Here is a 23922-nt window from a genome sequence, read left to right on the forward strand (position 1 = left end):
CTATTATTTACTTGAATTTAGTACTAAGTACAACTATGCCTAGCAAATTGTAATACTTACTCTGTTAATGTTTTTTCCTTCATATAAAAAATAGTAAACTCCACAAATAAAATATTTCGCAGCCACAACGCAACAATAAAAGATAACAGCTCAAAGATCCATACAAGAAATAATTACATTCGCACCTACTCTGGTCCGAATCCATATAAGTACTAAAATGTAGAAAATAATATGAAATAAAACTTTTAGTTGGCTGCAAATATTATAAATTTGTACAACCACTTGCCATCCTCCTTTTTTGTAAATATGTACATAATAATATGTAGAAGATAGAAAATAGAAATATTTTCAGAACAAAAAACCGGCGGCCGCAAATTGGAGTTTTTATTATTTTATTACCCTTCTCTTTTCATATGCAATTATGAGATAGCAAGAGAGTGGGATGGACGTATAGGCCGGACAACTCATTATCGTGCACGTGTGCGTGCACCTGGCATTTTCTCGTTTTTTTTAGGTGTGTTTTGCCGGAATTTGAATGAATCAAATAATCGTACCATTTTTACTATAAACGTATTTCCTGTAGCGAAATCTATATGAATATTGTAGTACTTTGTTAGATGAAACGGGACTTCAATTTCCATTCTTAAGGTTGGTACTAAAGCAGGAACGTCGCGTTCAAATTGCATTGTATCATACTGAGGCACAAAAATGGTCGTGACATAGTAATAAGCAGTAGAGGCATCATAATTTGATAAATATTAATAGAACTAAATTATACAGTGTGTTCCCGGATAGGGTACCGCACTCTTGTAAACTTTTTTCGAGACTTTTTACTGTTGATTTTTCGAGAAAAAGTTATTTTTGATAAAATATTTTGTTTATCTTGGGAAACCATGAACAATAATCGAATATGTAATAAGCAATGTCACGGCGATTTGTTGATATTTAAGAATTTTTTGCGCATTTAGTAGATTATAATGGTGCCTTTAATTTTTGTTTTCGTTAAAAACTGCATTTAAAAAAGTTGCTCGAGAACTCAAGAAATGCTTAAATACGGGATTTAGCCAGAAAAGAACAATAATCACATTTTGCAGGTAAAAAGACGCCGCAATTTTCAACTATCTTACAAACCATTACCGTGGATATTTCTTTATCAATGTCAAAGTCAACATATTTATTTTTATTAACTGCCCACTGAATAATTTTTATTATCTAATAATGTTAACTCTGGAGCAACGAATTTATCTTGTGAAATGTTATTGAATCGGTAATGTTTCATATCGATATGCAATACAAATATTTAATCAAAAGTATCCAAATGTAACTGTGACTCGTAGAGCAATTCGAGAGTTAATTATAAAATTCGATGCCACTGGTGATGTAAAGAATATTAAAAAGATAAAAAAAAGAATACAAAGATGATGATGCTGTTACTGTTGTAGTTATGGATTGTGTATAAGACAGTCCAAAGATGTCTCTCAGGAAAAGGTCAGAAAACATAGATATTAGCAAAACTCATATTCAAAGAATTTTAATATACAACAAGATCTATCTATTCAAACCAGTCAACCATAAATTGCTTTATGGAGATGTTGGTCGTCGTTTGGAATTTTGTTCAACTGATTGAAAACAGATTCTTTCATCACAACATTTTATTTAATTATGATCAACATTCACAACTAATGGCGTGGTTTCCTCTCAAAATTGTAGATACTGGCCTAAAGATAATCCAAATTTTCCATTGATAACTATTAGTCAAAAATTAAAAATATATGGTGTGGCATAATGCATCATAAAATAATTGGTTCTTGCTATTTGGAAAAAAATCAAAATTCTTACAAATTCTGAATAATTTTGTTCTTGCGAAAATTTAGAGTTCAGAAGGAAACTAATATTTCAACAAGTGCCTTGCACATTCCACACTTCTAATGAGAAACTGGCTTGACATTCACTTCCCAAACAAGTGGATTGGACGACATGGACCAATATATGGGCCTGCAGGGGAACCCGATTTGTTCCCATTAAATTATTTCTTATGGGGATACCTAAAGCAAAAAGTGTATTCAAACGATTTTGACGATAACGTTGATTTACTTAATCAAACGTTATCGGTTTAGGTTTCTTGACGTTTCGAAAGACATATCGCTCTTTTCCAAAATTCGAAAACTCTCAGACTTACTTCTGAGGAAGAGAGCGATATGTCACTCGAAACGTCAAGAAACCTAATCCAACGACATGACAATCAACCCGGAAATTTTCTACCAACCTATTTTTATATTAAATTAAATTTAAAATAAAAGTTTACTATTTTTTGCAATTTCTACCTGCTTTAAGTAAGATTGTTAAAAATTGCATCTTCTTTATTTATTTATTTATTTATTTATTTATTTATTTATTTATGTATTTTATTTATTTATTTGTTTATTTATTTATTTATTTAATAATTTAATANAGAAAAAAATACATCCTATAAATTAATATAAAAGTTACAAAAGAATAAAAAAGACCAATACACAAGAACAATACAATATCTTAAGATCAAAAATAATGTATATAAAAGTCAAAGTCAATAAAAACAACCAACAGAACAGTCAAAAACAGTAAAAAGGTGTACCTACATATAAAAATTAAAAGAAATAAAAATATACACAATACACCTTATTAAAGTATGCCTTTACATCTCTTACATTACAAAAGGTGATATCAAACTCCATATTATTACCTACAATTACTCAATATTTGATATAAAGGCGATTTTAATAATAAATTAGAAACGATAGTGTCAAAACTGTTGACAATATAAGTAAATTATTTTTTTTACCCAACCAATGTTTGCCCTTTTTAATCATTTTTTTTCTATACTCTAACAACCACTAACTAGTAGTTTTTGATTCAGCCTAAATTTTGATTTTGCCTAAATTTTCAAAGAAATAAATTTGATAGATAACTGAACCCTCTACATGGAAATTGTGTGCTTTCGACAACATTAGCAGTAGCGTAGAAAATATTTAAAAAAGTGTCACGTGTCTCCGCCTCTACGTCACTGTTGTTCGTAAAATATTGAGTAGTACATCAAATAATTGGTCTTGAGGTGCCAATTGCATAATTGCACGTGGCAAATTTGAAATAGAAATATTAAGGCGTTTTGGAACTCAACATTTCAATTTTGGTTATTTAAAAGTAAAACTTAATCATGCTTGATTCGGCACTCACGTTATATCTAGATGGATTATTTCCAGGGAACGATCTACCACTTCCAATAAAACCTCCATAAACCTCGCATTGAAACCGATATCCACAAAAACCGAATTTGAATAGACGTGTATTGTGCCTCACCCTCCTCGCTTAAAGGGTTCCGCCGCCCTCTGACCTACTTCACTCCTGCCGACAATTGCTTCGCGTTATGCGTAGCGTTTTTTCTCGAGGTACTCATATATTTCTTTTGAGAGAGCATCTGAATTGCGGTTTCGGGGAATGTTAATATTGAGATAAAGCACAGTAAATAATTCTCTGGACGTGCTTGTTCTTTCCCTTTTCGTGCTGTAAGCATAAATTGGACTGTTTTACTTTGAGAACTAATGTATTTAATACACAATGGAATATAAAGGGTGTTCCGGAGTAGAATGTCATAAATTATAAATATGTAGTTGATAATAGAAAATAGTTTTCCTGTGAACTGTGAGTTTATGGCCTTTTATGTTTCAAGATACAGAGCGTTAATTTGATTATACTCCAGTCGAATTAGTTTTGAACGTAAAAAATTATTAGTAGACATTTTATTGCACTTTATAACGGGGAAGGGTATGTAGAATGATAATATCAAAATAGTAACTAGAAAGCAGTGGCGCTAAGTCGGCAAATTGCAAATAAGTGCCTTTAAGTCTTTTTTTCACTTTTTTACTGCCCACGAAAATCTAGACGACCTGTCGGAAAATTAGTAATTTTATGTTGTAAGCAAGTAAGCAATTAAATTACATACAATTTAAGGAACCTAGAGTCATATTTCACCAATTTATTACCTGTAAAATAAGGGTTGAACGCAGAAAAATCCGTTTTCGAAAATTGCGCATTATTATTGCAAAAAGCGATGGATGTTAATGAAATGTATAGAAAAGGTGGTCAATCCAAAGACCAACATGTATGCCAAAGGCCAATTCGATTGACCGTGAAATAGTTGTTCCAAGTATTTGTTAATTGATTCGTTCGTTTTTTTTTTGTAACTAATCAATTACTAAACGTTAATTTTAGAAGTCAATATAGTAGATATAGGTTCTAAACGAATCGAGAAACGTATCGAAAAAGAAAAATTTCAAAAAGTTGAAATTAAGTAGCCCTTTACAACTAACAAAGTAGGGCGTGCAAAACAGCATTATAAACAAATTGTCCCAGGGTCAGGCAAAAGCCGCTCGGCAATTCACTCTTTTTTCATTATAGAGCCTATTTTTACGGTAATTAAAAAAAGAGAGAAATTACCTTCACCTCTTTGTTCCCAAGATAGCTTTTTTATAACGTCATTCAGAAGGCAGCTATTTGCCGTATCGGTAATGGCACTGGTAGGGTCAATTGTCGAGAACTATTCATTAAATATAATATTTTGCCCTTACCTTGTTTTTATGTGTATGAAGCATTATCGTTAGTCCATGAGAGTGCAACTCAACTGCAAATCCATTTTGATGTACATAGCTACAATACCAGATATGCTGGAAATCTTATATTACCTTATTCCCGTATTAATGTCACTAAAACTAATAAACTAGATATAAATCTGTACAATAAATTTGACAACTTTTGTAATAGACCGATCAAAATAACTCATTTAGAGGGACAAAAAAGAAAATTGTTACCTGGATTTTTATAAGTGGAAATGGTAAAGGGGCTTATGATAAACGAAAAAAAAAAATAAATGCGTGGGCAGGGGCGGCGGAGGGTTGAATTGGGGGGTTGAAAAGTTATGAAAAATTGTATCATTGGGATTTCTGGCGAAAAGTGTCGTCAAACAAAAAATTATCTAATACAAAAGTACAACTTTTGTAGAAGTCATTTTTAACATAACCTCAAAATTTCCGAGAAAAATGCGAAAACATGTTTTTCTGATTTTTTGTTTTTTATTTTTCATTTCCGCAAAAATAATTTAATTTTGACGAACCTTGGTGAAAGTATACCTTTCTTTGTCTTAAATAACCTCAAATTTTTTTAAATGAGAAAATGGAAAGTTTCTGAGATATTCATTTTTTCGGCCTGAAACACTTTTTTTTCAAAGAAAAATTGTACTTAAAAAAATCATCGTACAGACTTCTGCCGGTAATCATTTTTTTCGTTTTGACATATACTTTTTGGTGAAATAAAAAATCTGTAATAAAAGTTCAAAAACATGCTCAAAATGCAAAAAAATAAAAAATGAATTGCAGCAATGAATGTTTCAGTAATTGTTGATAATTTGTTTAAATTTAAAAAAAAATCAAAAACTGAATACACCATTCAATTGTACGGAAAAAAACCTGTTTTTCGCATTTTTCTCGGAAATTTTGAGGTTATGATAAAAAGTGACCTCTACAAAAGTTGTAGATTTTTTAATGATCTACAACTTTTGTATTGGATACATTTTTGTTTGAGCTTAACTTTCGCCAGAAATCCCCCAATGATACAATTTTTCATAACCGCAAATCAACCCTCCGCTGCCCCTGCTCACGCATTTATTTTTTTTAGATTTATTATAAGCCCTTTTACCATTTCCGCTTATAAAAGTCCAGGTAACAATTTTTTTTTCCAAGTGTAATTTGGTTGGACTATAAAGTAAAACGTATTACTCATTTATCAAATGAAGCTTTTCGTAGATTTATTAAATTCTTTCTGTTGCTGCATTGTTTTTACAGTATTGTTGAATTTGTTGAATACTACTACTAACACTTATTTACCTCAGACTAGACTATAAATGTACATACTTCATGTAGGTACATATAAAGAAGTCAATAAAATTATATTCTATTCTATTCTATGATCATTATGAGCACTATGATAATTTGTAATGCCATCTCTTGTAAAACCAGCTTCATTAGTAAATTATTAGTAGTAAATTCGTTATAATCATCTTATTTTTCCACAATGGTATTACACAACCAAAAAATACATATTATAGTGAACTTACTTTAAATTTTTGTTATAATTCGTAACACCATAATTACTAATGACATTTATTAGAAGCTTGCAAATTTATTAATTACAGAAAGAATTACCAAAAATTTGATGTTTAATAAAACTTTAATAGCGATTTCTTGCTAAACGATAACATTTATCGTCTTGAATAGAGGGTATATAATTTTAGACCAGTGCTTAAGCCTTCAAAAATGGTAAAAAGTGAAAAAAAATTATAGTAGGATGAAACCCATTGGAAAAGAAAGAGAATATAACAGAAATGAAAAGAAAAATAATTTACGGGCGATCTGAGGTCGGGAAGGGGGAGGGGGTGAGTTTTTAAGGGTAAAAAACGGTTTCCNGGTAATGTTTCATATCGATATGCAATACAAATATTTAATCAAAAGTATCCAAATGTAACTGTGACTCGTAGAGCAATTCGAGAGTTAATTATAAAATTCGATGCCACTGGTGATGTAAAGAATATTAAAAAGATAAAAAAAAGAATATAAAGATGATAATGCTGTTACTGTTGTAGTTATGGATTGTGTATAAAACAGTCCAAAGATGTCTCTCAGGAAAAAGTCAGAAAACATAGATATTAGCAAAACTCATATTCAAAGAATTTTAATATAAAACAAAATCTATCTATTCAAACCAGTCAACCATAAATTGCTTTATGGAGATGTTGGTCGTCGTTTGGACTTTTGTTCAACTGATTGAAAACAAATTCTTTCATCACAACATTTTATTTAATTATGATCAACATTCACAACTAATGGCGTGGTTTCCTCTCAAAATTGTAAAGATAATCCAAATTTTCGATTGATAACTATTAGTCAAAAATTAAAAATATCTGGTGTGGCATAATGCATCATAAAATAATTGGTTCTTGCTATTTGGAAAAAAAATCAAAATTCTTACAAATTCTGAATAATTTTGTTCTGGCGAAAATTTAGAGTTCAGAAGGAAACTAATATTTCAACAAGTGCCTTGCACATTCCACATTTCTAATGAGAAACTGGCTTGACGTTCACTTCCCAAACAAGTGGATCGGACGACATGGACCAATACATGGGCCCGCAGGGGAACCCGATTTGTTCCCATTAAATTATTTCTTATGGGGATACCTTAAGCAAAAAATTTATTCAAACGATTTTGACGATAACGTTGATTTACTTAATCAAACGTTGTCGGTTTAGGTTTCTTGACGTTTCGAAAGACATATCGTTCTTTTCCAAAATTCGAAAACTCTCAGAGGTACTTCTGAGGCAGAGAGCGATATGTCACTCGAAACGTCAAGAAACCTAATCCAACGACATGACAATCAACCCGGAAATTTTCTACCAACCTATTTTTATATTAAATTAAATTTAAAATAAAAGTTTACTATTTTTTGCAATTTCTACCATGCTTTAAGTAAGATTGTTAAAAATTGCATCTTCTTTGTTTATTTATTTATTTTTTTATTTATTTACTCTTAAAATATTCAACGGGTGAAACCAACTTAATGGATAAGTTTTAGTACAAGAAAAAAATACATCCTATAAATTAATATAAAAGTTACAAAAGAATAAAAAAGACCAATACACAAGAACAATACAATATCTTAAGATCAAAAATAATGTATATAAAAGTCAAAGTCAATAAAAACAACCAACAGAACAGTCAAAAACAGTAAAAAGGTGTACCTACATATAAAAATTAAAAGAAATAAAAATATACACAATACACCTTATTAAAGTATGCCTTTACATCTCTTACATTACAAAAGGTGATATCAAACTCCATATTATTACCTACAATTACTCAATATTTGATATAAGGGCGACTTTAATAATAAATTTGAAACGACAGTGTCAAAACTGTTGACAATATAAGTAAATTATTTTTTTTACCCAACCAATGTTTGCCCTTTTTAATCATTTTTTTTTCTATACTCTAACAACCACTAACTAGTAGTTTTTTATTCAGCCTAAATTTTGATTTTACCTAAATTTTCAAAGAAATAAATTTGATAGATAACTGAACCCTCTACATGGAAATTGTGTCCATTCGGCAACATTAGCAGTAGCGTAGAAAATATTTAAAAAAGTGTCACGTGTCTCCGCCTCTACGTCACTGTTGTTCGTAAAATATCGAGTAGTACATCAAATAATTGGTCTTGAGGTGCCAATTGCATAATTGCACGTGGCAAATTTGAAATAGAAATATTAAGGCGTTTTGGAACTCAACATTTCAATTTTGGTTATTTAAAAGTAAAACTTAATCATGCTTGATTCGGCACTCACGTTATATCTAGATGGATTATTTCCAGGGAACGATCTACCACTTCCAATAAAACCTCCATAAACCTCGCATTGAAACCGATATCCACAAAAACCGAATTTGAATAGACGTGTATTGTGCCTCACCCTCCTCGCTTAAAGGGTTCCGCCGCCCTCTGACCTACTTCACTCCTGCCGACAATTGCTTCGCGTTATGCGTAGCGTTTTTTCTCGAGGTACTCATATATTTCTTTTGAGAGAGCATCTGAATTGCGGTTTCGGGGAATGTTAATATTGAGATAAAGCACAGTAAATAATTCTCTGGACGTGCTTGTTCTTTCCCTTTTCGTGCTGTAAGCATAAATTGGACTGTTTTACTTTGAGAACTAATGTATTTAATACTACACAATGGAATATAAAGGGTGTTCCGGAGTAGAATGTCATAAATTATAAATATGTAGTTGATAATAGAAAATAGTTTTCCTGTGAACTGTGAGTTAATGGCCTTTTATGTTTCAAGATACAGAGCGTTAATTTGATTATACTCCAGTCGAATTAGTTTTGAACGTAAAAAATTATTAGTAGACATTTTATTGCACTTTATAACGGGGAAGGGTATGTAGAATGATAATATCAAAATAGTAACTAGAAAGCAGTGGCGCTAAGTCGGCAAATTGCAAATAAGTGCCTTTAAGTCTTTTTTTCACTTTTTTACTGCCCACGAAAATCTAGACGACCTGTCGGAAAATTAGTAATTTTATGTTGTAAGCAAGTAAGCAATTAAATTACATACAATTTAAGGAACCTAGAGTCATATTTCACCAATTTATTACCTGTAAAATAAGGGTTGAACGCAGAAAAATCCGTTTTCGAAAATTGCGCATTATTATTGCAAAAAGCGATGGATGTTAATGAAATGTATAGAAAAGGTGGTCAATCCAAAGACCAACATGTATGCCAAAGGCCAATTCGATTGACCGTGAAATAGTTGTTCCAAGTATTTGTTAATTGATTCGTTCGTTTTTTTTTTGTAACTAATCAATTACTAAACGTTAATTTTAGAAGTCAATATAGTAGATATAGGTTCTAAACGAATCGAGAAACGTATCGAAAAAGAAAAATTTCAAAAAGTTGAAATTAAGTAGCCCTTTACAACTAACAAAGTAGGGCGTGCAAAACAGCATTATAAACAAATTGTCCCAGAGTCAGGCAAAAGCCGCTCGGCAATTCACTCTTTTTTCTTTAAATAGAGCCTATTTTTACGGTAATTAAAAAAAGAGAGAAATTACCTTCACCTCTTTGTTCTCAAGATAGCTTTTTTATAACGTTATTCAGAAGGCAGCTATTTGCTATTGAAAATTAGGGTGCTTTTTCGATATTAAGTAAAAATAAGGTGAAAAAATAAATATTTCAAATCAAAAAAATTACAGCGTATTTGGGACATAAATAGGTAAGTTTTCACAAAATTTCGTGAATTTTTTTTTTTGTAAAATATAAAAATAAAAAACCAAAAACTTGGTTATTTGAATTTTTCACATAAATTTTGAGGTTATGTGAAAAAAGTGTAAATACAAAAGTTGTAGATCTTTTTATTACCTACAACTTTGCCATTTAACTTTTTTCCATAAGACTTGTAGTTTTTCCGGAAATCAAGATAAACCGTTTTTTACCCTTAAAAACTCACCCCCTACCCCTTCCCGACCTCAGATCGCCCGTAAATTATTTTTCCTTTCATTTCTGTTATATTCTCTTTCTTTTCCAATGGGTTTCATCCTACTATAATTTTTTTTGGTTTCAAAAATTATCGACCCTCGTCTATTTTTTCTGATATTGTTTCTTTTCATCAATGTTTAAATTTCTGTGAAGTCTAGCTTGGGAAAAAAGTTTGAGTTCTGGGTAAAGTGCCCTCTAGCGGAGCATAATGAAAATTTTCTCTGATTGGTATATTATTTTGTTCCTGTCATAATTCTAGGAACAATTGTGTGAATTTTTACGGCAATGTTTTCTGTAAGTAGATTTCTGGTATTGAGAAACATCGTTCGACTTCGTTTGATAGAATTAAAGAAAATATATATTTTAACTTGTTTCAATTTATTGCCTCTAAAACAGGATACAAAATTCCTGTTTCCCTTAATTTATAAGAGCCAATTTTTTCCTATATTCAGGATATCTCTACATCTGTTAATAATTAAGAAATTAACGTTAGCTTTCCGAATTTTGGACGCACGGCATCTACCCTGTTAAACGAAGCATTCTATCCTTTTCTGGTGGGATGATCAAACCAGCACATTCCGGCAAAGTTTAATTAATTGCTATACAAATTTAATTTTATGGATATTAGAGGTAACCATTCAGCGAGTAGCTATTATGAACTTATCCAAAATAAAATTATTATTAACTCCCCCAGTTCTATAATGGCAGCGAGTTTTGACGTCAAACGCTTATAATTATGTGTAATTTTTTTAACTGTGACGCCAGCGGCTGATTGAATCGGTGGGGTGGCTCAAAGTGGCTTTACGTGTAAAACTGAATTACCATTCGGCAATTTGTTCAATAACGTGAACAGAACCAGAGACGAGAACCTGTCGAAATTGGAAACCGTAATCTGTTTGCGCGATGTTTCATTCAATTGTGAATATTACATTATACAAATACAACGAATGGCAGAAAGGTTTTGCAAGGGTTATTTACTCTTTAGTATAAAGTGTTTCCAAGTCAACTGAATTGACTTATAATAATTATTGTATCAAATAATGACCGAGGTATGCAAAATGTGACTTTAATGATGTTGATGTCACTGAACACTGAAGAGCGAAGTTTTACTTTGTGATCACACAATTTAAAGCAGTATGATAGTCCAGTCATTATAGACATGGAACAGCCTGTTTAAGGAAAAAAATATTATTAGAAGTTTTTCTGCGGAATATTATTCGGAAATGTGTTATAAATAAAATATCAAAAAATCAACTCGAGACTAGTTGGGAAACTTTATTTAAACAATGGTCAAAGTTATGGAAAAGTGGTTTTTTAACTCGCGTAAAAAAACTATTATTCATAGCAAAAAGAGGTTTCTACAAAAAAGGTAGGTATTAAATAAACCTTTAAAATGGGACAAGTCCAATTAAATTCGGATAATTTGTTTATGCGCAAGAGCTCAAAAATGGTCAAAAATGGCCGTTTCTTTCAATTGCTAATAATTAGTGCAATTTTCATCGTAGACACTTGTAATTCAGGATTTTTTAGGCTTTTTACACCCTTAATAAGTGATAAAAATTTCAGCCCGAAAGCTTCATTGGTTTGGCGTTCGCGGAATTTGTTATCTAAGAAGATGCTATTTTCAATTCATTTTTCCCAAGCTCACAGGCGTTGTAGGGTTTTGATCATTAGTTGTTTTTGTACCTAAATAGTTGTATTGACATAGGCATTTACTGAGAATTTAGTTTTTCAAATTTAATTTGTTTAAAATTGATTGAAAAAATGTTAATATTTATTAAATTGTTAAGATAGGTAATTATTATAAAATAAAATAGTAACCTCTTTACTTTAGTTTTCTTCGAATTTAAAAAAAAATCGTTGTTGTAAGTTGATTAGAAGCTGAGATAATTTTTTTTATTTATTTAATCGCAGTGACCTTAATTATTAATATTAAGAGCCGAAATTTGGAGAGAGTATACATTAAGAGCTATATTTTCATGTCCTACATTAAAATTAAGGTGAATTCAACTATTTAATTTCGAAAAAGAAGATAGCGGCGATGCGTTCTATTACTTGGTCTAGCGAACGAGTGGGGAAGGCGCGGCTTAGCATGCGCGCTTAACGATGTAATAAATATTAACATTTTTTCAAAGTCATTTTTAAACAAATTAAATTTGAAAAATTAAATTATCAGTAAATGCATATGTCAATACAACTATTTAGGTACAAAAACAACTAAAGATTGAAACCCTACAACGCCTGTGAGCTTGGGAAAAATGAATTGAAAATAGCATCTTCTTAGATAACAAATTCCGCCAACGCCAAGCTAATGAAGCATTTGGGCTGAAATTTTTACCACTTATTAAGGGAGCAAAAAGCCTCAAACATCCTGAATTACAAGTGTCTGCGATGAAAATTGCATTAATTATTAGCAATTGAAAAAAGCGCACATTTTTGACAATTTTTAAGCTCTTGCGCATAAACAAATTATCGGAATTTAATCGGACTTGTTTTATTTTACAGATTTATTTAAAACCTACCTTTTTTGTATAAACCTTTTTTCTCTATGAATAACAGTTTTTTTACGCTAGTCAAAAAATCACTTTTCCATAATTTTGACCATTGTTTTAACAAAGTTTCCCAACTAGTCTCGAGTTGATTTTTTGATATTTTGTTTATAACACGTTTCGGGACAATATTCCGCAGAGAAACTTCTAATAGTATTTTTTTCCCGGAAAAAAAGCTATAATGACTGGCCTATGATTCATAAACTCTTATTAGAAGTGATATAAAAATACTTAGTTATGCTAAAACTAAATGTAATAGTTACAAATGTATATTTTCGTTAAAATTTACGGTGATTAATTTAAGATTTAATTATTACCCCTAAATTTTAAGGGGTAACAACAAAAGTTGCATAAGCTTTCAGTGATCAATATTTTTTGCGGCTTTGGGCATAAATTTTTAATTAATTACGCTGACAATTCGGTTGCCCTTTTTTGTTCGACTAAAGTGTCTGTGGATATGATTGATTATCCTTAAAATGCCCATATTTCAGGAGTAATCTCGTATTTGAGCTTGCTGCTAAGTCTCACGTCCTGCTTTCAGGGCCGGATCCACGTATTTTGCCAAAATGTAATTATTCCAGTTTATGCTAATACAGGGTGGTCCAGATTTTAATAGACAAACTTCGGGAAAGTACTAAACAGCAAAACATCACTTTGCTCTATGGACGTAGGCGCAAAAAAACACCGTTTATGAGATACAGGGCGTTGAAATCAACAAAAATAAAACAATTTTTTAAATAAATATGTGGAAAATATTTGGATAAAATTTATCCAAATTTGGTACACATTTTTTTTTAATAATTCTAGTATGTCTGTATGCATACAGTCCAAATTCAAAAACCAGTGGCGGAGAAACAAGGATATCGTTTCCCTATTTAAAGTAAAACTTCTACGCCACTGAATTAATTGGTAATATGAATAGATTTTATAACGATCTGAAACATTCCGGATGGAAAAACATTCTCTTATTTTTGTCGAAAAGTTAATGGTTTACCACCTAGACTAAATTCCGATCTGATTTTAAATTTTTTGGACAATATCCTCTTCCAGTTAATGGAGAACATACCTTCGGACCAACGAATAGGGACCTGGTTTCAAACGGACGGGGCACCAACACATTCTGGCCATAATTATAATATTTATGTACATTATAAAACATCATTCATCCTTTAGATAAATAATTTCCCAATGTTTTCCTGAACAAAAATGCAACAATAATTTCACTTACAATTTTTAATGAAATCAATGACTTTTCTCATGATTTTTCGTAATGTTGAGCAATTCTTTTCGAAACGTAGTATCACAGTAAAAAAGAAATGATCGATTTATCGTAAATAGTTCCCAAGAAAAGTTCTATTCTAGTTGCGCCATCGATTTTGAAGAGCGAGTTTTTTTTCAAACGCGATGCTTGCCGTCCTTCGCTTCCCCACCCTTCCGCCGTGCCACGGCTCGCTGAAAAATCAAGCGGCCCACTGATTTTTGACAATATTTCTTATGCACTTCTAACATACTTCCACAAATAAAATATTTTTTTCCACGGTCGGGAGTAGAAATCAGTTTCTATGACATCAAAATTAAAACAGAAGTAGTCGATTGTTCCCAAGGGAGTATAATGCTCCCAAGGGAGTTTACATTATGGAGAACGTTTTTCATGCAAAAAAAAAGATAACATTGAAATTATTTATTGACATTTAAATTAAATGTTACATTTGTACAATTTTCAAAATTAATATTAGAAGGAATATTACTTTCGCTTACATTTACAGTTTTTGTGATTGCGCTAGTAGTGGTACCTACTAAAACCTGATTAGCAATTTTGGTCTTATTTTCAATGGAGTTCTCGACATAACCCTCAGCGACTGTCGTTGATTTCCAACCAGCATGACGCTTTATTGTCGTGATATCCACACCAGCATCTGCCAGTAATGTCGCTGAAGATCTTCGTAAGCAGTGACCAGTATAACATGCAGCATCAGGTAATTTTAAATACGAAGCTACTACACTCGGAATTTTTCCCATGGTATTCTTGCCAACTGGCTGCGAACTACATTTTCCTGCTTTGTAGTACAAAAAAAGGCGCTTATGCTTGACGTGGGGAGGACGAAGGGACAGGTATTTTCGAAACAATTCAAGCATATTTCCCACATCGGTAACCACAAAGGTTCGTGGAATCTTTGTCTTAGTGTTTGGAATTTTTACAATCAAGGAAGAGCCTACATCCTCAATATCATCTACAGTTAAATTGACTAGTTCATCAGTTCGACAAGCTCCGGCAATCCCCAGAATTAATCCAACCTATAAAAAATCAAAATACTTAATAATTGAAATACCTAACAACAAAAGTAATCTTACCTTAATCATTAAGAATTCTTTGTCATCTGCACTTGATAGAAAACGGTCGATTTCACCCTTTGTCAATATTTTCGATTTTTTCGCTTGATATCCGTCACCGGTTCTTTTCAAAAATGCGATCAGCTTGGGGAATTTGCTTATATCTATGTTGTCGTAAATTATCAAGCATGACTTAACCATAGAATATTGCGCCCATAATGTGGAAGACTTGTAATTCTTTGCATTTTCACTGAAGTATGCCAACAAAACATTCTCGCTGTATACTTGAACATTTTTCTCGGCGCACCACTTTTTGAACCGATTGTAGGCTATATCGTATAAAGATCTTGACTTCGTAGGCAGCAAATTGCTTATTGCAATATTTGCAGCCTCCACAATCTCTTCCGACTCACAATTATTCATTGTGCACTAAACAAACTTTAAACTAAACCAAACTAGCACCTTAATTTGACAATTCTTTTTGTTTGTTTATTTTGTAGTTATGACAATAACTCAACGACTACTAAATAAATGCTCAAATCCGAATACAATAATTCTGGTGCTACTTACTTCATAATGACAAAATATGTGTTTTTAAGTTAATGAGACCGTGGAAAAAATAGTATATACCATTCGGGAGAGATGCTATTTTGTCCTCGGTGCATTGTAGCCCTCCGTCTTCAAATTGCACCTCTGCCAAAATAACGCATTTCTCTCCCTTATAGTATAATGTACTATTATCTGGGAAAGTACTCAGGTTGCCGGTTATGACATTATTTTTTTGCCGCTACCAACCTACTTTGTTTAACAATAGGCCGTCGACTTTGACAGTCTGTAGCTCCGTTGTTTTTTAACGAATATTGACGATTTTTTTATAACTTAAAGCTCTTTCCGAATATGTAATAATATATAACTATATCACGCGCGTACGTCGTATATTTCATTTCGCAACTAAGGCTAAAAAATATTTTTTAAAAATGATAGATTTCAATGTAACGAGCATTCAAATAAAAACGTGGTCAAGTTGGTTCTGAAAATTTGCACGTAGGGCGTAGCGTATAGCAAATGAACTTAAACGTCATCTGTCAAAGCGCTATATCNTTTTAAGTTAATGAGTCCGTGGAAAAAATAGTATATACCATTCGGGAGAGATGCTATTTTGTCCTCGGTGCATTGTAGCCCTCGGGCTTCAAATTGCACCTGTGCCAAATTAACGCATTTCTCTCCCTTATAGTATAATGTACTATTATCTGGGAAAGTACTCAGGTTGCCGGTTATGACATTATTTTTTTACCGCTACCAATCTAATTTGTTTAACAATAGGCCGTCGACTTTGACAGTCTGTAGCTCCGTTGTTTTTCAACAAATATTGACGATTTTTTAATAACTTAAAGCTCTTTCCGAATATGTAATAATATATAACTATATCACGCGCGTGCGTCGTATATTTCATTTTGCAACTAAGGCTAAAAAATATTTTTAAAAAATGATAGATTTCAATGTAACCAGCGTTCAAATAAAAACGTGGTCAAGTTGGTTCTGAAAATTTGCACGTAGGGCGTAGCGTATAGCAAATGAACTTAAACGTCATCTGTCTATCAATTTGAATATTTTCGTTTTAAAAAGCATTTAAAATGGTGTTTTCTCAAGAACAAAAAGTGTTTATCATAGAGTCCTACTTTAGAAATGGACGCAAGATTGATGGAATATGGAAGTATTCTATTGAGGAATGTTTCATAGAATTTCAAAATCAATTTCCCGGCGTTGTTGAGTACAAAATTTTTCAAAGTGAAGTTCAGCGTTGTGTTAATGTTTTTCGTGAAACGGGCAGTGTAACAAGAAAAGAAGGAAGCGGCCGACCTAAAAAGCGGACTGAAGAATTAAAAGAAAATGTCCAACAAATAATGGAAAATGCGCCAAGAACTTCTGTACGTGTTTTATCACAAATGGTGGGAGTATCAGTCGGTACCTGCCACACAGTGTTAAAAAAAGATTTGCGTTTGTTCTCCTATCGTTTAACTTGTCAGCAAGAACTTCATGAAGTTGATTTTCCGCGACGGGCTGTATTTTGTGAATGGTTTTTAAACAACTACGGTGAACTTCATAATATCACCTTTTTTTCTGATGAAGCCTGGTTTCATTTAAGTGGTTACGTAAACTCACAGAATATGAGAATGTGGTCTTCTGAAAAACCAGATAACTTTTTTGTCGAGGGCCCTCTACACGCTCAAAAAATTGGTGTTTGGTGTGCTCTCAATCGAAGGAGGATTTATGGACCTATTTTTTTAATGGTACTCTTACTGCGCAAAGGTATAGAGAAGAAATTATCGCTCCTTTTGTTAACCAGCTGGAAGAAAACGAAATTACAAACTTTTACTTTCAACAAGATGGCGCAAGGGCACATACGGCAGGCGAGACGATGAATATGTTGAGAGAAGTTTTCCAAAATCGACTAATAAGTCTCAATGCTGAACATGAATTTCCACCGAGGTCATGTGATATTACGCCGTGTGATTTCTTTTTGTGGCCTTACCTTAAAAACACTATTTTTGAACTGCCTATTCCTGATTTAAACCATCTGCAGGCTCGACTTATAGACAAGATTCGTGAAATTAACAATACCCCGAGCATCTTAGAAAATGTCTTTAATTCTTTGAGGAACAGGTGTGAAAAGTGCTTGGAAGAAGGAGGGGGACACTTTCAGCAGCTGCTTTAATTTATTGTTATAACAAGGAGGGGGACACTTTCCGCAGCTCCTTTAATTGTTTGTTATTGTTATCACGATTATTCTTCAAAATAAAGTTATATAGTCATTAACGTTATTGAAACTGACAGCTATATACAGCTCGTTGAGAAATGAGGTTAAGTTGGTCGCTATAAGCTACTCCCTACGTCCAATGTGTCAGAGCCAACTTCGACCATGTTTTTATTTGAACGCTCGTTATTATTATGAAATATACCATGAAAAAAATCAGTGCGATTGTGGAACATGCTCGGGATCGTCCAGACTAATAATTAATTATTTTGTTTATAAGGCCATAACCTGTAAACTATTCAACTTACCGATTCCGGATTTCGTGTGAGTTATTAGACAGTGATAAGGAATGAGAGGATGCGATGCCAAAACGTTCTGGTAATAATAACGCAGTTTATAAACATTTAATTCAAAAGTCATAAATAAACTTCTTCTGTTTATAACTTTAAATCTAACCAATATTTTTTGACGCTCGAGGGCTAGTTTTGTAGGTCTTTTGAAGACGAAAAAAAAGTACTCTACTGTTTTCTCGTGGAAATGAACGGAAAATAGTTATAAGCGAGAAACGTGAATTTACGTAAAAATTATACTAGTCTGTAAACAATCTTCCCCCCATTTTTATGACTGTTGAAACTAATATGTTATTGTAGATAATATTTGCATCTATAGTGATAAATTCAGCTTGCCGAAACAAAGAGCCGCGTCCAACTCTACATTTCCTGGCCTAAATGTGATATAGCATATAAAAGACTTATTGAATGCTGTAAAATGAAAAAAGTTGCAGTCAAGTTCACTGGAAATATACTTCAACAAGACGTCAACACTGTGGTCTAATTTTATTTCTCTATGATAAAAGCTTGCAAACCAAGAACAATGTGGATATAAAGAAGTATTACAAGCTAATAGCATTTTTAAAACGAAAAAGTGTAGTATATCGGCCAAGAAAATCGAAAATATTTTTTAGCGGACAAATTAATACAATTTTGAATAAAGCTCCAGACATCAAATATCTAATGATAAAAGTTGCATCAATTTTTGGTTTATTTGGAGCATGCCGTCGTCCTGAAAAGCTCTGTAAATTAACATTGGAAGGTATTGAAAAATCAGAAAAGTCCTTATTGATTCATATCTTGGAGACTGAAACCAACGTTCGTCGTAGTTTATATATCGTTGGAAGCTACATGCAATATTACCATAAATATGCTGCAATAAGGCCAGCCGCCATTATCCAATGTCGCTATTTTCTAAATTATGACAAATGTAATGTACAACCTGTTGGGATAAATACTTTTGGGAAAATTCCTACTAATATTGCCGAATTTCTGAAATTGCCAGATCCGAAGCAATTTACTGGCCATTGTTTCCGAAGATCTTCGGCATCTTTGTTAGCAGATGTAGTTTAATTACAATAAAACGACATGGTGGATGGAAATCATCAGCCATTGCTGAGAGCTACTTACAAATAAAAATAAAATTCTTACGGAATTAACATGAGTAACTATTCGGATTGGAATATTAATTATGAATGTTTCTAAATATCAATACAAAATTGCTTGTTTTATTTTGGAACCACCATGTGTGGTTATAGATTATGTTATATTCCATGCGATTTGTTAGGTTTCTCAGATTCAGTGGCCATAAATATGTAGAAATAGTATGGTCCGTTTTACGACAAAAAAAGCTTTTTTTGTGGGTCTGTGTGTGACTATTCATAACGTAAAAGCGAAATGAATATTTTTGCATTATTTTTCATCTAATAAAGTTTTTCTCTCCTCCTCAAACTTTATTGCAGTTCCTGTGAAAATATCGACCTTACCAACGACCACATTTAGAGCGTACATCATCTCGGTCATGAAAATGTGGCTTTGTACAAACTCCTCGCCTCTTGACTACGACTTCGCAGAAGCAACACGAGCCGGATCCCAAACTAGTCCAAAGCGAAACGAGGATTTTAGACAACTACATTAACAAAATTACCGCTTTTAATAGCTCACCACCACACTTACAGCAACTCCGCCAAACCTTGACAAACTTAGATTTATTGTTCCTTTCGCGCACAGAATTTCGCCTCTTATTCGTTTGATTAATAGCGAGGATTCTCTTAACCAAACTATTATTAGTTTATAGTACACTGAAATACCACTTAATGATGTGTTAAATCCCCTGAGGGAGCCGTTCCTGGTAGTTACCTGATGCTAATTACAAATGGGAATAGCGTCCCGAAATTAGTGAGCAATATTTCACGATCTTATTCTACTACCAAACGTTATTTTTGTTTGTACTCTGTAAAGAACTGGGGTGAGTGAACACATAGTCTGGGAGCCCGTGCCATTTTGAGAGTACATAGTCATTTTACCAAGGCTGATTTTCATACATATGTAAGGATAGCACCAAAGCCAAAATTGTTTGTATACTTTGTTTATATTAGTAAATGATAAAAAATCACATTCAGCTAGAAAAATGCCGGTGGCAAACGCTTCAGCTGCTCGTATTAAACGGTATGAAAATCATATTAAAAAAAAATTTTTGGTAGGTGCCAAACGTGAAATCGATTTTAATGAGTATAGACCGATCAAAATAACCCATTTAGAGGGGAAAAAAAAGAAAATTGTTACCTGTACTTTTATAAGTGGAAATGGTAAAGGGGCTTTTAATAAACGAAAAAAATAAATAAATGCGTGAGCAGGGGCGGCGGAGGGTTGATTTGGGGGGTTGAAAAGTTGTGAAAAATTGTATCATTGGGATTTCTGGCGAAAAATCTAATACAAAAGTTGTAGATCATGCAAAAATCTACAACTTTTGTAGAAGTCGTTGTTTGACATAACCTCAAAATTTCCGAGAAAAATGCGAAAAACAGGTTTTTTTCTGATTGTTCGTTTTTTATTTCTCATTTCCGCAAAAATAATTTTATTTTGTCGAAACTTTGTGAAAGTATACCTTTCTCTATCTTAAATAACCTCAAATTTTATTTAGATAAAAAAATCAACGAGTTTCTGAGATATTCATTTTTTTCGGCCTGAAACACTTTTTTTCAAAGAGAAATTCTACTTAAAAAAGCATCGCACAGAGTTCCGCCGGTAATATTTTGTTTCGTTTTGACATATACTTTTTGATGAAATAAAAAAAATTGTAATCACAGTTCAAAAACATGCTCAAAAATGCAAAAAAGTAAAAAATGACTTGGAGCAATGAATTTTTCAGTAATTGTTGATAATTTGTTTAAATTAAAAAAAAAATTAAGAACTGACTACACCGTTCAATTGTACGCAAAAAAATACAAAAAAAACTGTCTCATTGTTTAACCCAAAACTATTTTTGTACAATATTGCTATAAACATAAGTCGAATAGTGAATAAATAAAATAAATAATATTTTTTTCCGTAGGATCGATTAGTGTACTTAGTTTTTTTAACGTTTGATGAATTCATAGATATACAGTGTGTCCAAGATAAAGATGGGATAGGCATTAGGATCTAGGAAACGGTAAGAAATACGGGGTGTCTCAGATTAGAAAAAAGTTGTGTTTTTTTATACCTAACAATATGCTGTTTAGAAAGTTTTAAAATTCGCGGTAGTTCCGGAGATATCCGGAAAAACCCGAAATTTTGCAAAATTGTTTAATTTTTTCTGGCTTTATTTGAAAACAAATTTTAAAATAAATTACATATTTACAATGCCACTTTTTTCGCTCTATACAATGGCGTCAACATTTTTACAATCCGACGTTTCGTCTTCGAGGAGCCATCATCGGGTTAATTTTTTTAAACACGTCGCTGCTATTTTTATGACAAAATCCAGTCATTTTTAATTCTGAATTAGAGGATATTACTATTGTAACTACTTAAACAGTTTTTAGCTTGTTTTAGCTATAATTTAAAATTTTTCCTGAGTACGGCTCTATCCAAATATCTATTGGATGAAGTCATAACAGTATAAATGTCAATAGCGCACAAAATATCCAACAATTTTTTACTACTGTTAGCAATACTAATTAGAAATAATAAAATATTTCATAAATTCGTATTATTTTTTTATTAGGTACAACTTTTTAAATTATGGATTCAAAAAATTTTTTGGATATTTTGTGCTGTATTGACTTTTATTCTCTCTCTCTCTCTCTCTCTCTCTCTCTCTCTCTCTCTCTCTCTCTCTCTCCTCCAATAGATACAGGTATTTTGAAAGCGTTCAGAGCCGTACTCAGGAAAAATTTTTAATGATAGCTGCTAAAAACCTTTTAAGCGATTGCAATACAGAATTAAAAATGACTAGATTTTGTCATAACAATAGCAGCGATATATTTAAAAAAAATTATCTGATGATGGCCCATCGAAGACGAAACGTCGAATTGTAAAAATATTGACGGCATTGGATAGAGCGAAAAAAGTGGCAAAATAAATATGCAATTTATTGAAAATTCGTTTTCAAATAAAGCCAGAAAAAAAACGATTTTGCAAAATTTTGAGATTTCGGATTTCGCGTCAACAGTAGACTTTGCAGTTAATACTTTGTATTGCTAAAATCTCAAATCATCCAGAGATAATTTATCATTTGTGCATTTGTAATTCGTCTTAGATGTTTATAGCAATACTGTACAAAATAAAGTTTTGGGTCAAACAATGAAACACAGTTTTTTATTTTTTTCCGTAGAATTGAGTGGTGTAATCAATTTTTGAATGTTCTTTAATTTAAACAAACTATCAACAACAATTGAAAAATTCATTGTTGCAAGTTATTTTTTATTTTTTTGCAGTTTTGAGCATGTGAACTGTTATCACAGATTTTTTTATTTCACCTAAAAGTATATGTCAAAACCAAAAAAATGATTACCGGCAGAACCCTGTACGATGATTTTTTTTAGTACAATTTTTCCTTGAAAAAAAAAAGTGTTTCAATCCGAAAAAAATTAATGTCTCAAAAACTTCTTGATTTTTTTATCTAAAAAAATTTGAGGTTATTTAAGACAGAGAAAGGTATACTTTCACTAAGTTTCGTCAAAATTAACTTATTTTTTCGAAAATGAGAAATAAAAAACGAAAAATCAGAAAAAAAACCTGTTTGTAGCATTTTTCTCGGAAATTTTGAGGTTATGTTAAAAAGTGACTTCTACAAAAGTTGTAGATTTTTGCATGATCTACAACTTTTATATTGGATACTTTTTCGTTTGACGTCAACTTTCGTCAGAAATCCAAATGATACAATTTTTCATAACTTTTCAGCCCCCCATATCAACCCTCCGCCGCCCCTGCTAACGCATTTATTTTATTTAGGTTTATTATAAGCCCTTTTACCATTTCCACTTATAAAAGTCCAGGTAACAATTTTTTTTTCTCCAAGTGTAATTTGGTTGGACTAATAGTATAGAACGTGTATGTTATAAAAAGAAGCTTTAAGTGAGCACCCGTCCAGGAAATAGCCTTCAGGCAGGTAGCGGGCCGCTCAGCAGGCCATGCGTTTTCGAGAGTTTCACGGTCAGCTGAAGAGTTTTCCTGTTAAGCTTTGGTACAATAAAAAAAATAAGGTTTTTTTTTACAAAAATTAAATTGTACAAATGTTCATTGTTACTCAGTAAAAAATCTCTATGTGTTTCCGATTGACATTATTATGAAATTACCATGAAACGGTTTGGAAGACCAATTTATTTTCTCCTGTTCTATTGAATTGAAGTCGAAAGAGAGCCCAAAAAAAATCAAAATCTACACCAGTCTTCTTTTTGCAGGCTACTGCCAGGGCTTCAATATGCTGGCAGCGCTGATCCTCCAGGTTACCGACAAGTGCGAAAGCGACGCCCTGAAGTTGATGATCTACCTGATCGAGGGCGTCCTTCCCGACTCCTACTTCGCGGACAGCCTGAGGGGGTTGTCGGTGGACATGGCCGTGTTCAGGGAACTCCTCAGGAGCAAACTTCCGCGGTTATCGAGGCATCTGGATACCCTGCAGAATGCCGCCAAGGACGGCACTAGGAGCTACGAGCCACCACTGACGAATGTTTTCACTATGCAGTGGTAAGTAAGGACTTAGTTAAAGACAGATAAACACTAGCCCTTAATAAGATAGTTCAAGAATTTTTATTTAGTTATACAGTCTATACTCGACGGCCGAAAATATAGATACACTTTTATACACTATTACCGTAAAGTGTTTAAAACTTAAAATGATTTTTATAACGATTAAATAT

The 23922-nt window shown here is 32.4% G+C and overlaps 1 protein-coding gene across 1 annotated transcript in view; it reads left to right on the plus strand.

Annotated features, from left to right (window-relative positions):
- The window catches only part of LOC108905130, a 127636-nt gene that overhangs the window by 79300 nt on the left and 24414 nt on the right, over positions 1-23922 (plus strand). The window contains exon 5 of the mRNA XM_023454565.1: positions 23464-23749. Within this exon, the coding sequence (XP_023310333.1) occupies positions 23464-23749 (286 nt within the window). The remainder of the gene's footprint in view (positions 1-23463; positions 23750-23922) is intronic.

The sequence above is a fragment of the Anoplophora glabripennis genome, unplaced genomic scaffold (assembly GCF_000390285.2).
Source record: "Anoplophora glabripennis isolate ALB-LARVAE unplaced genomic scaffold, Agla_2.0 scaffold287, whole genome shotgun sequence".
NCBI classification, from domain to species: domain Eukaryota; kingdom Metazoa; phylum Arthropoda; class Insecta; order Coleoptera; family Cerambycidae; genus Anoplophora; species Anoplophora glabripennis.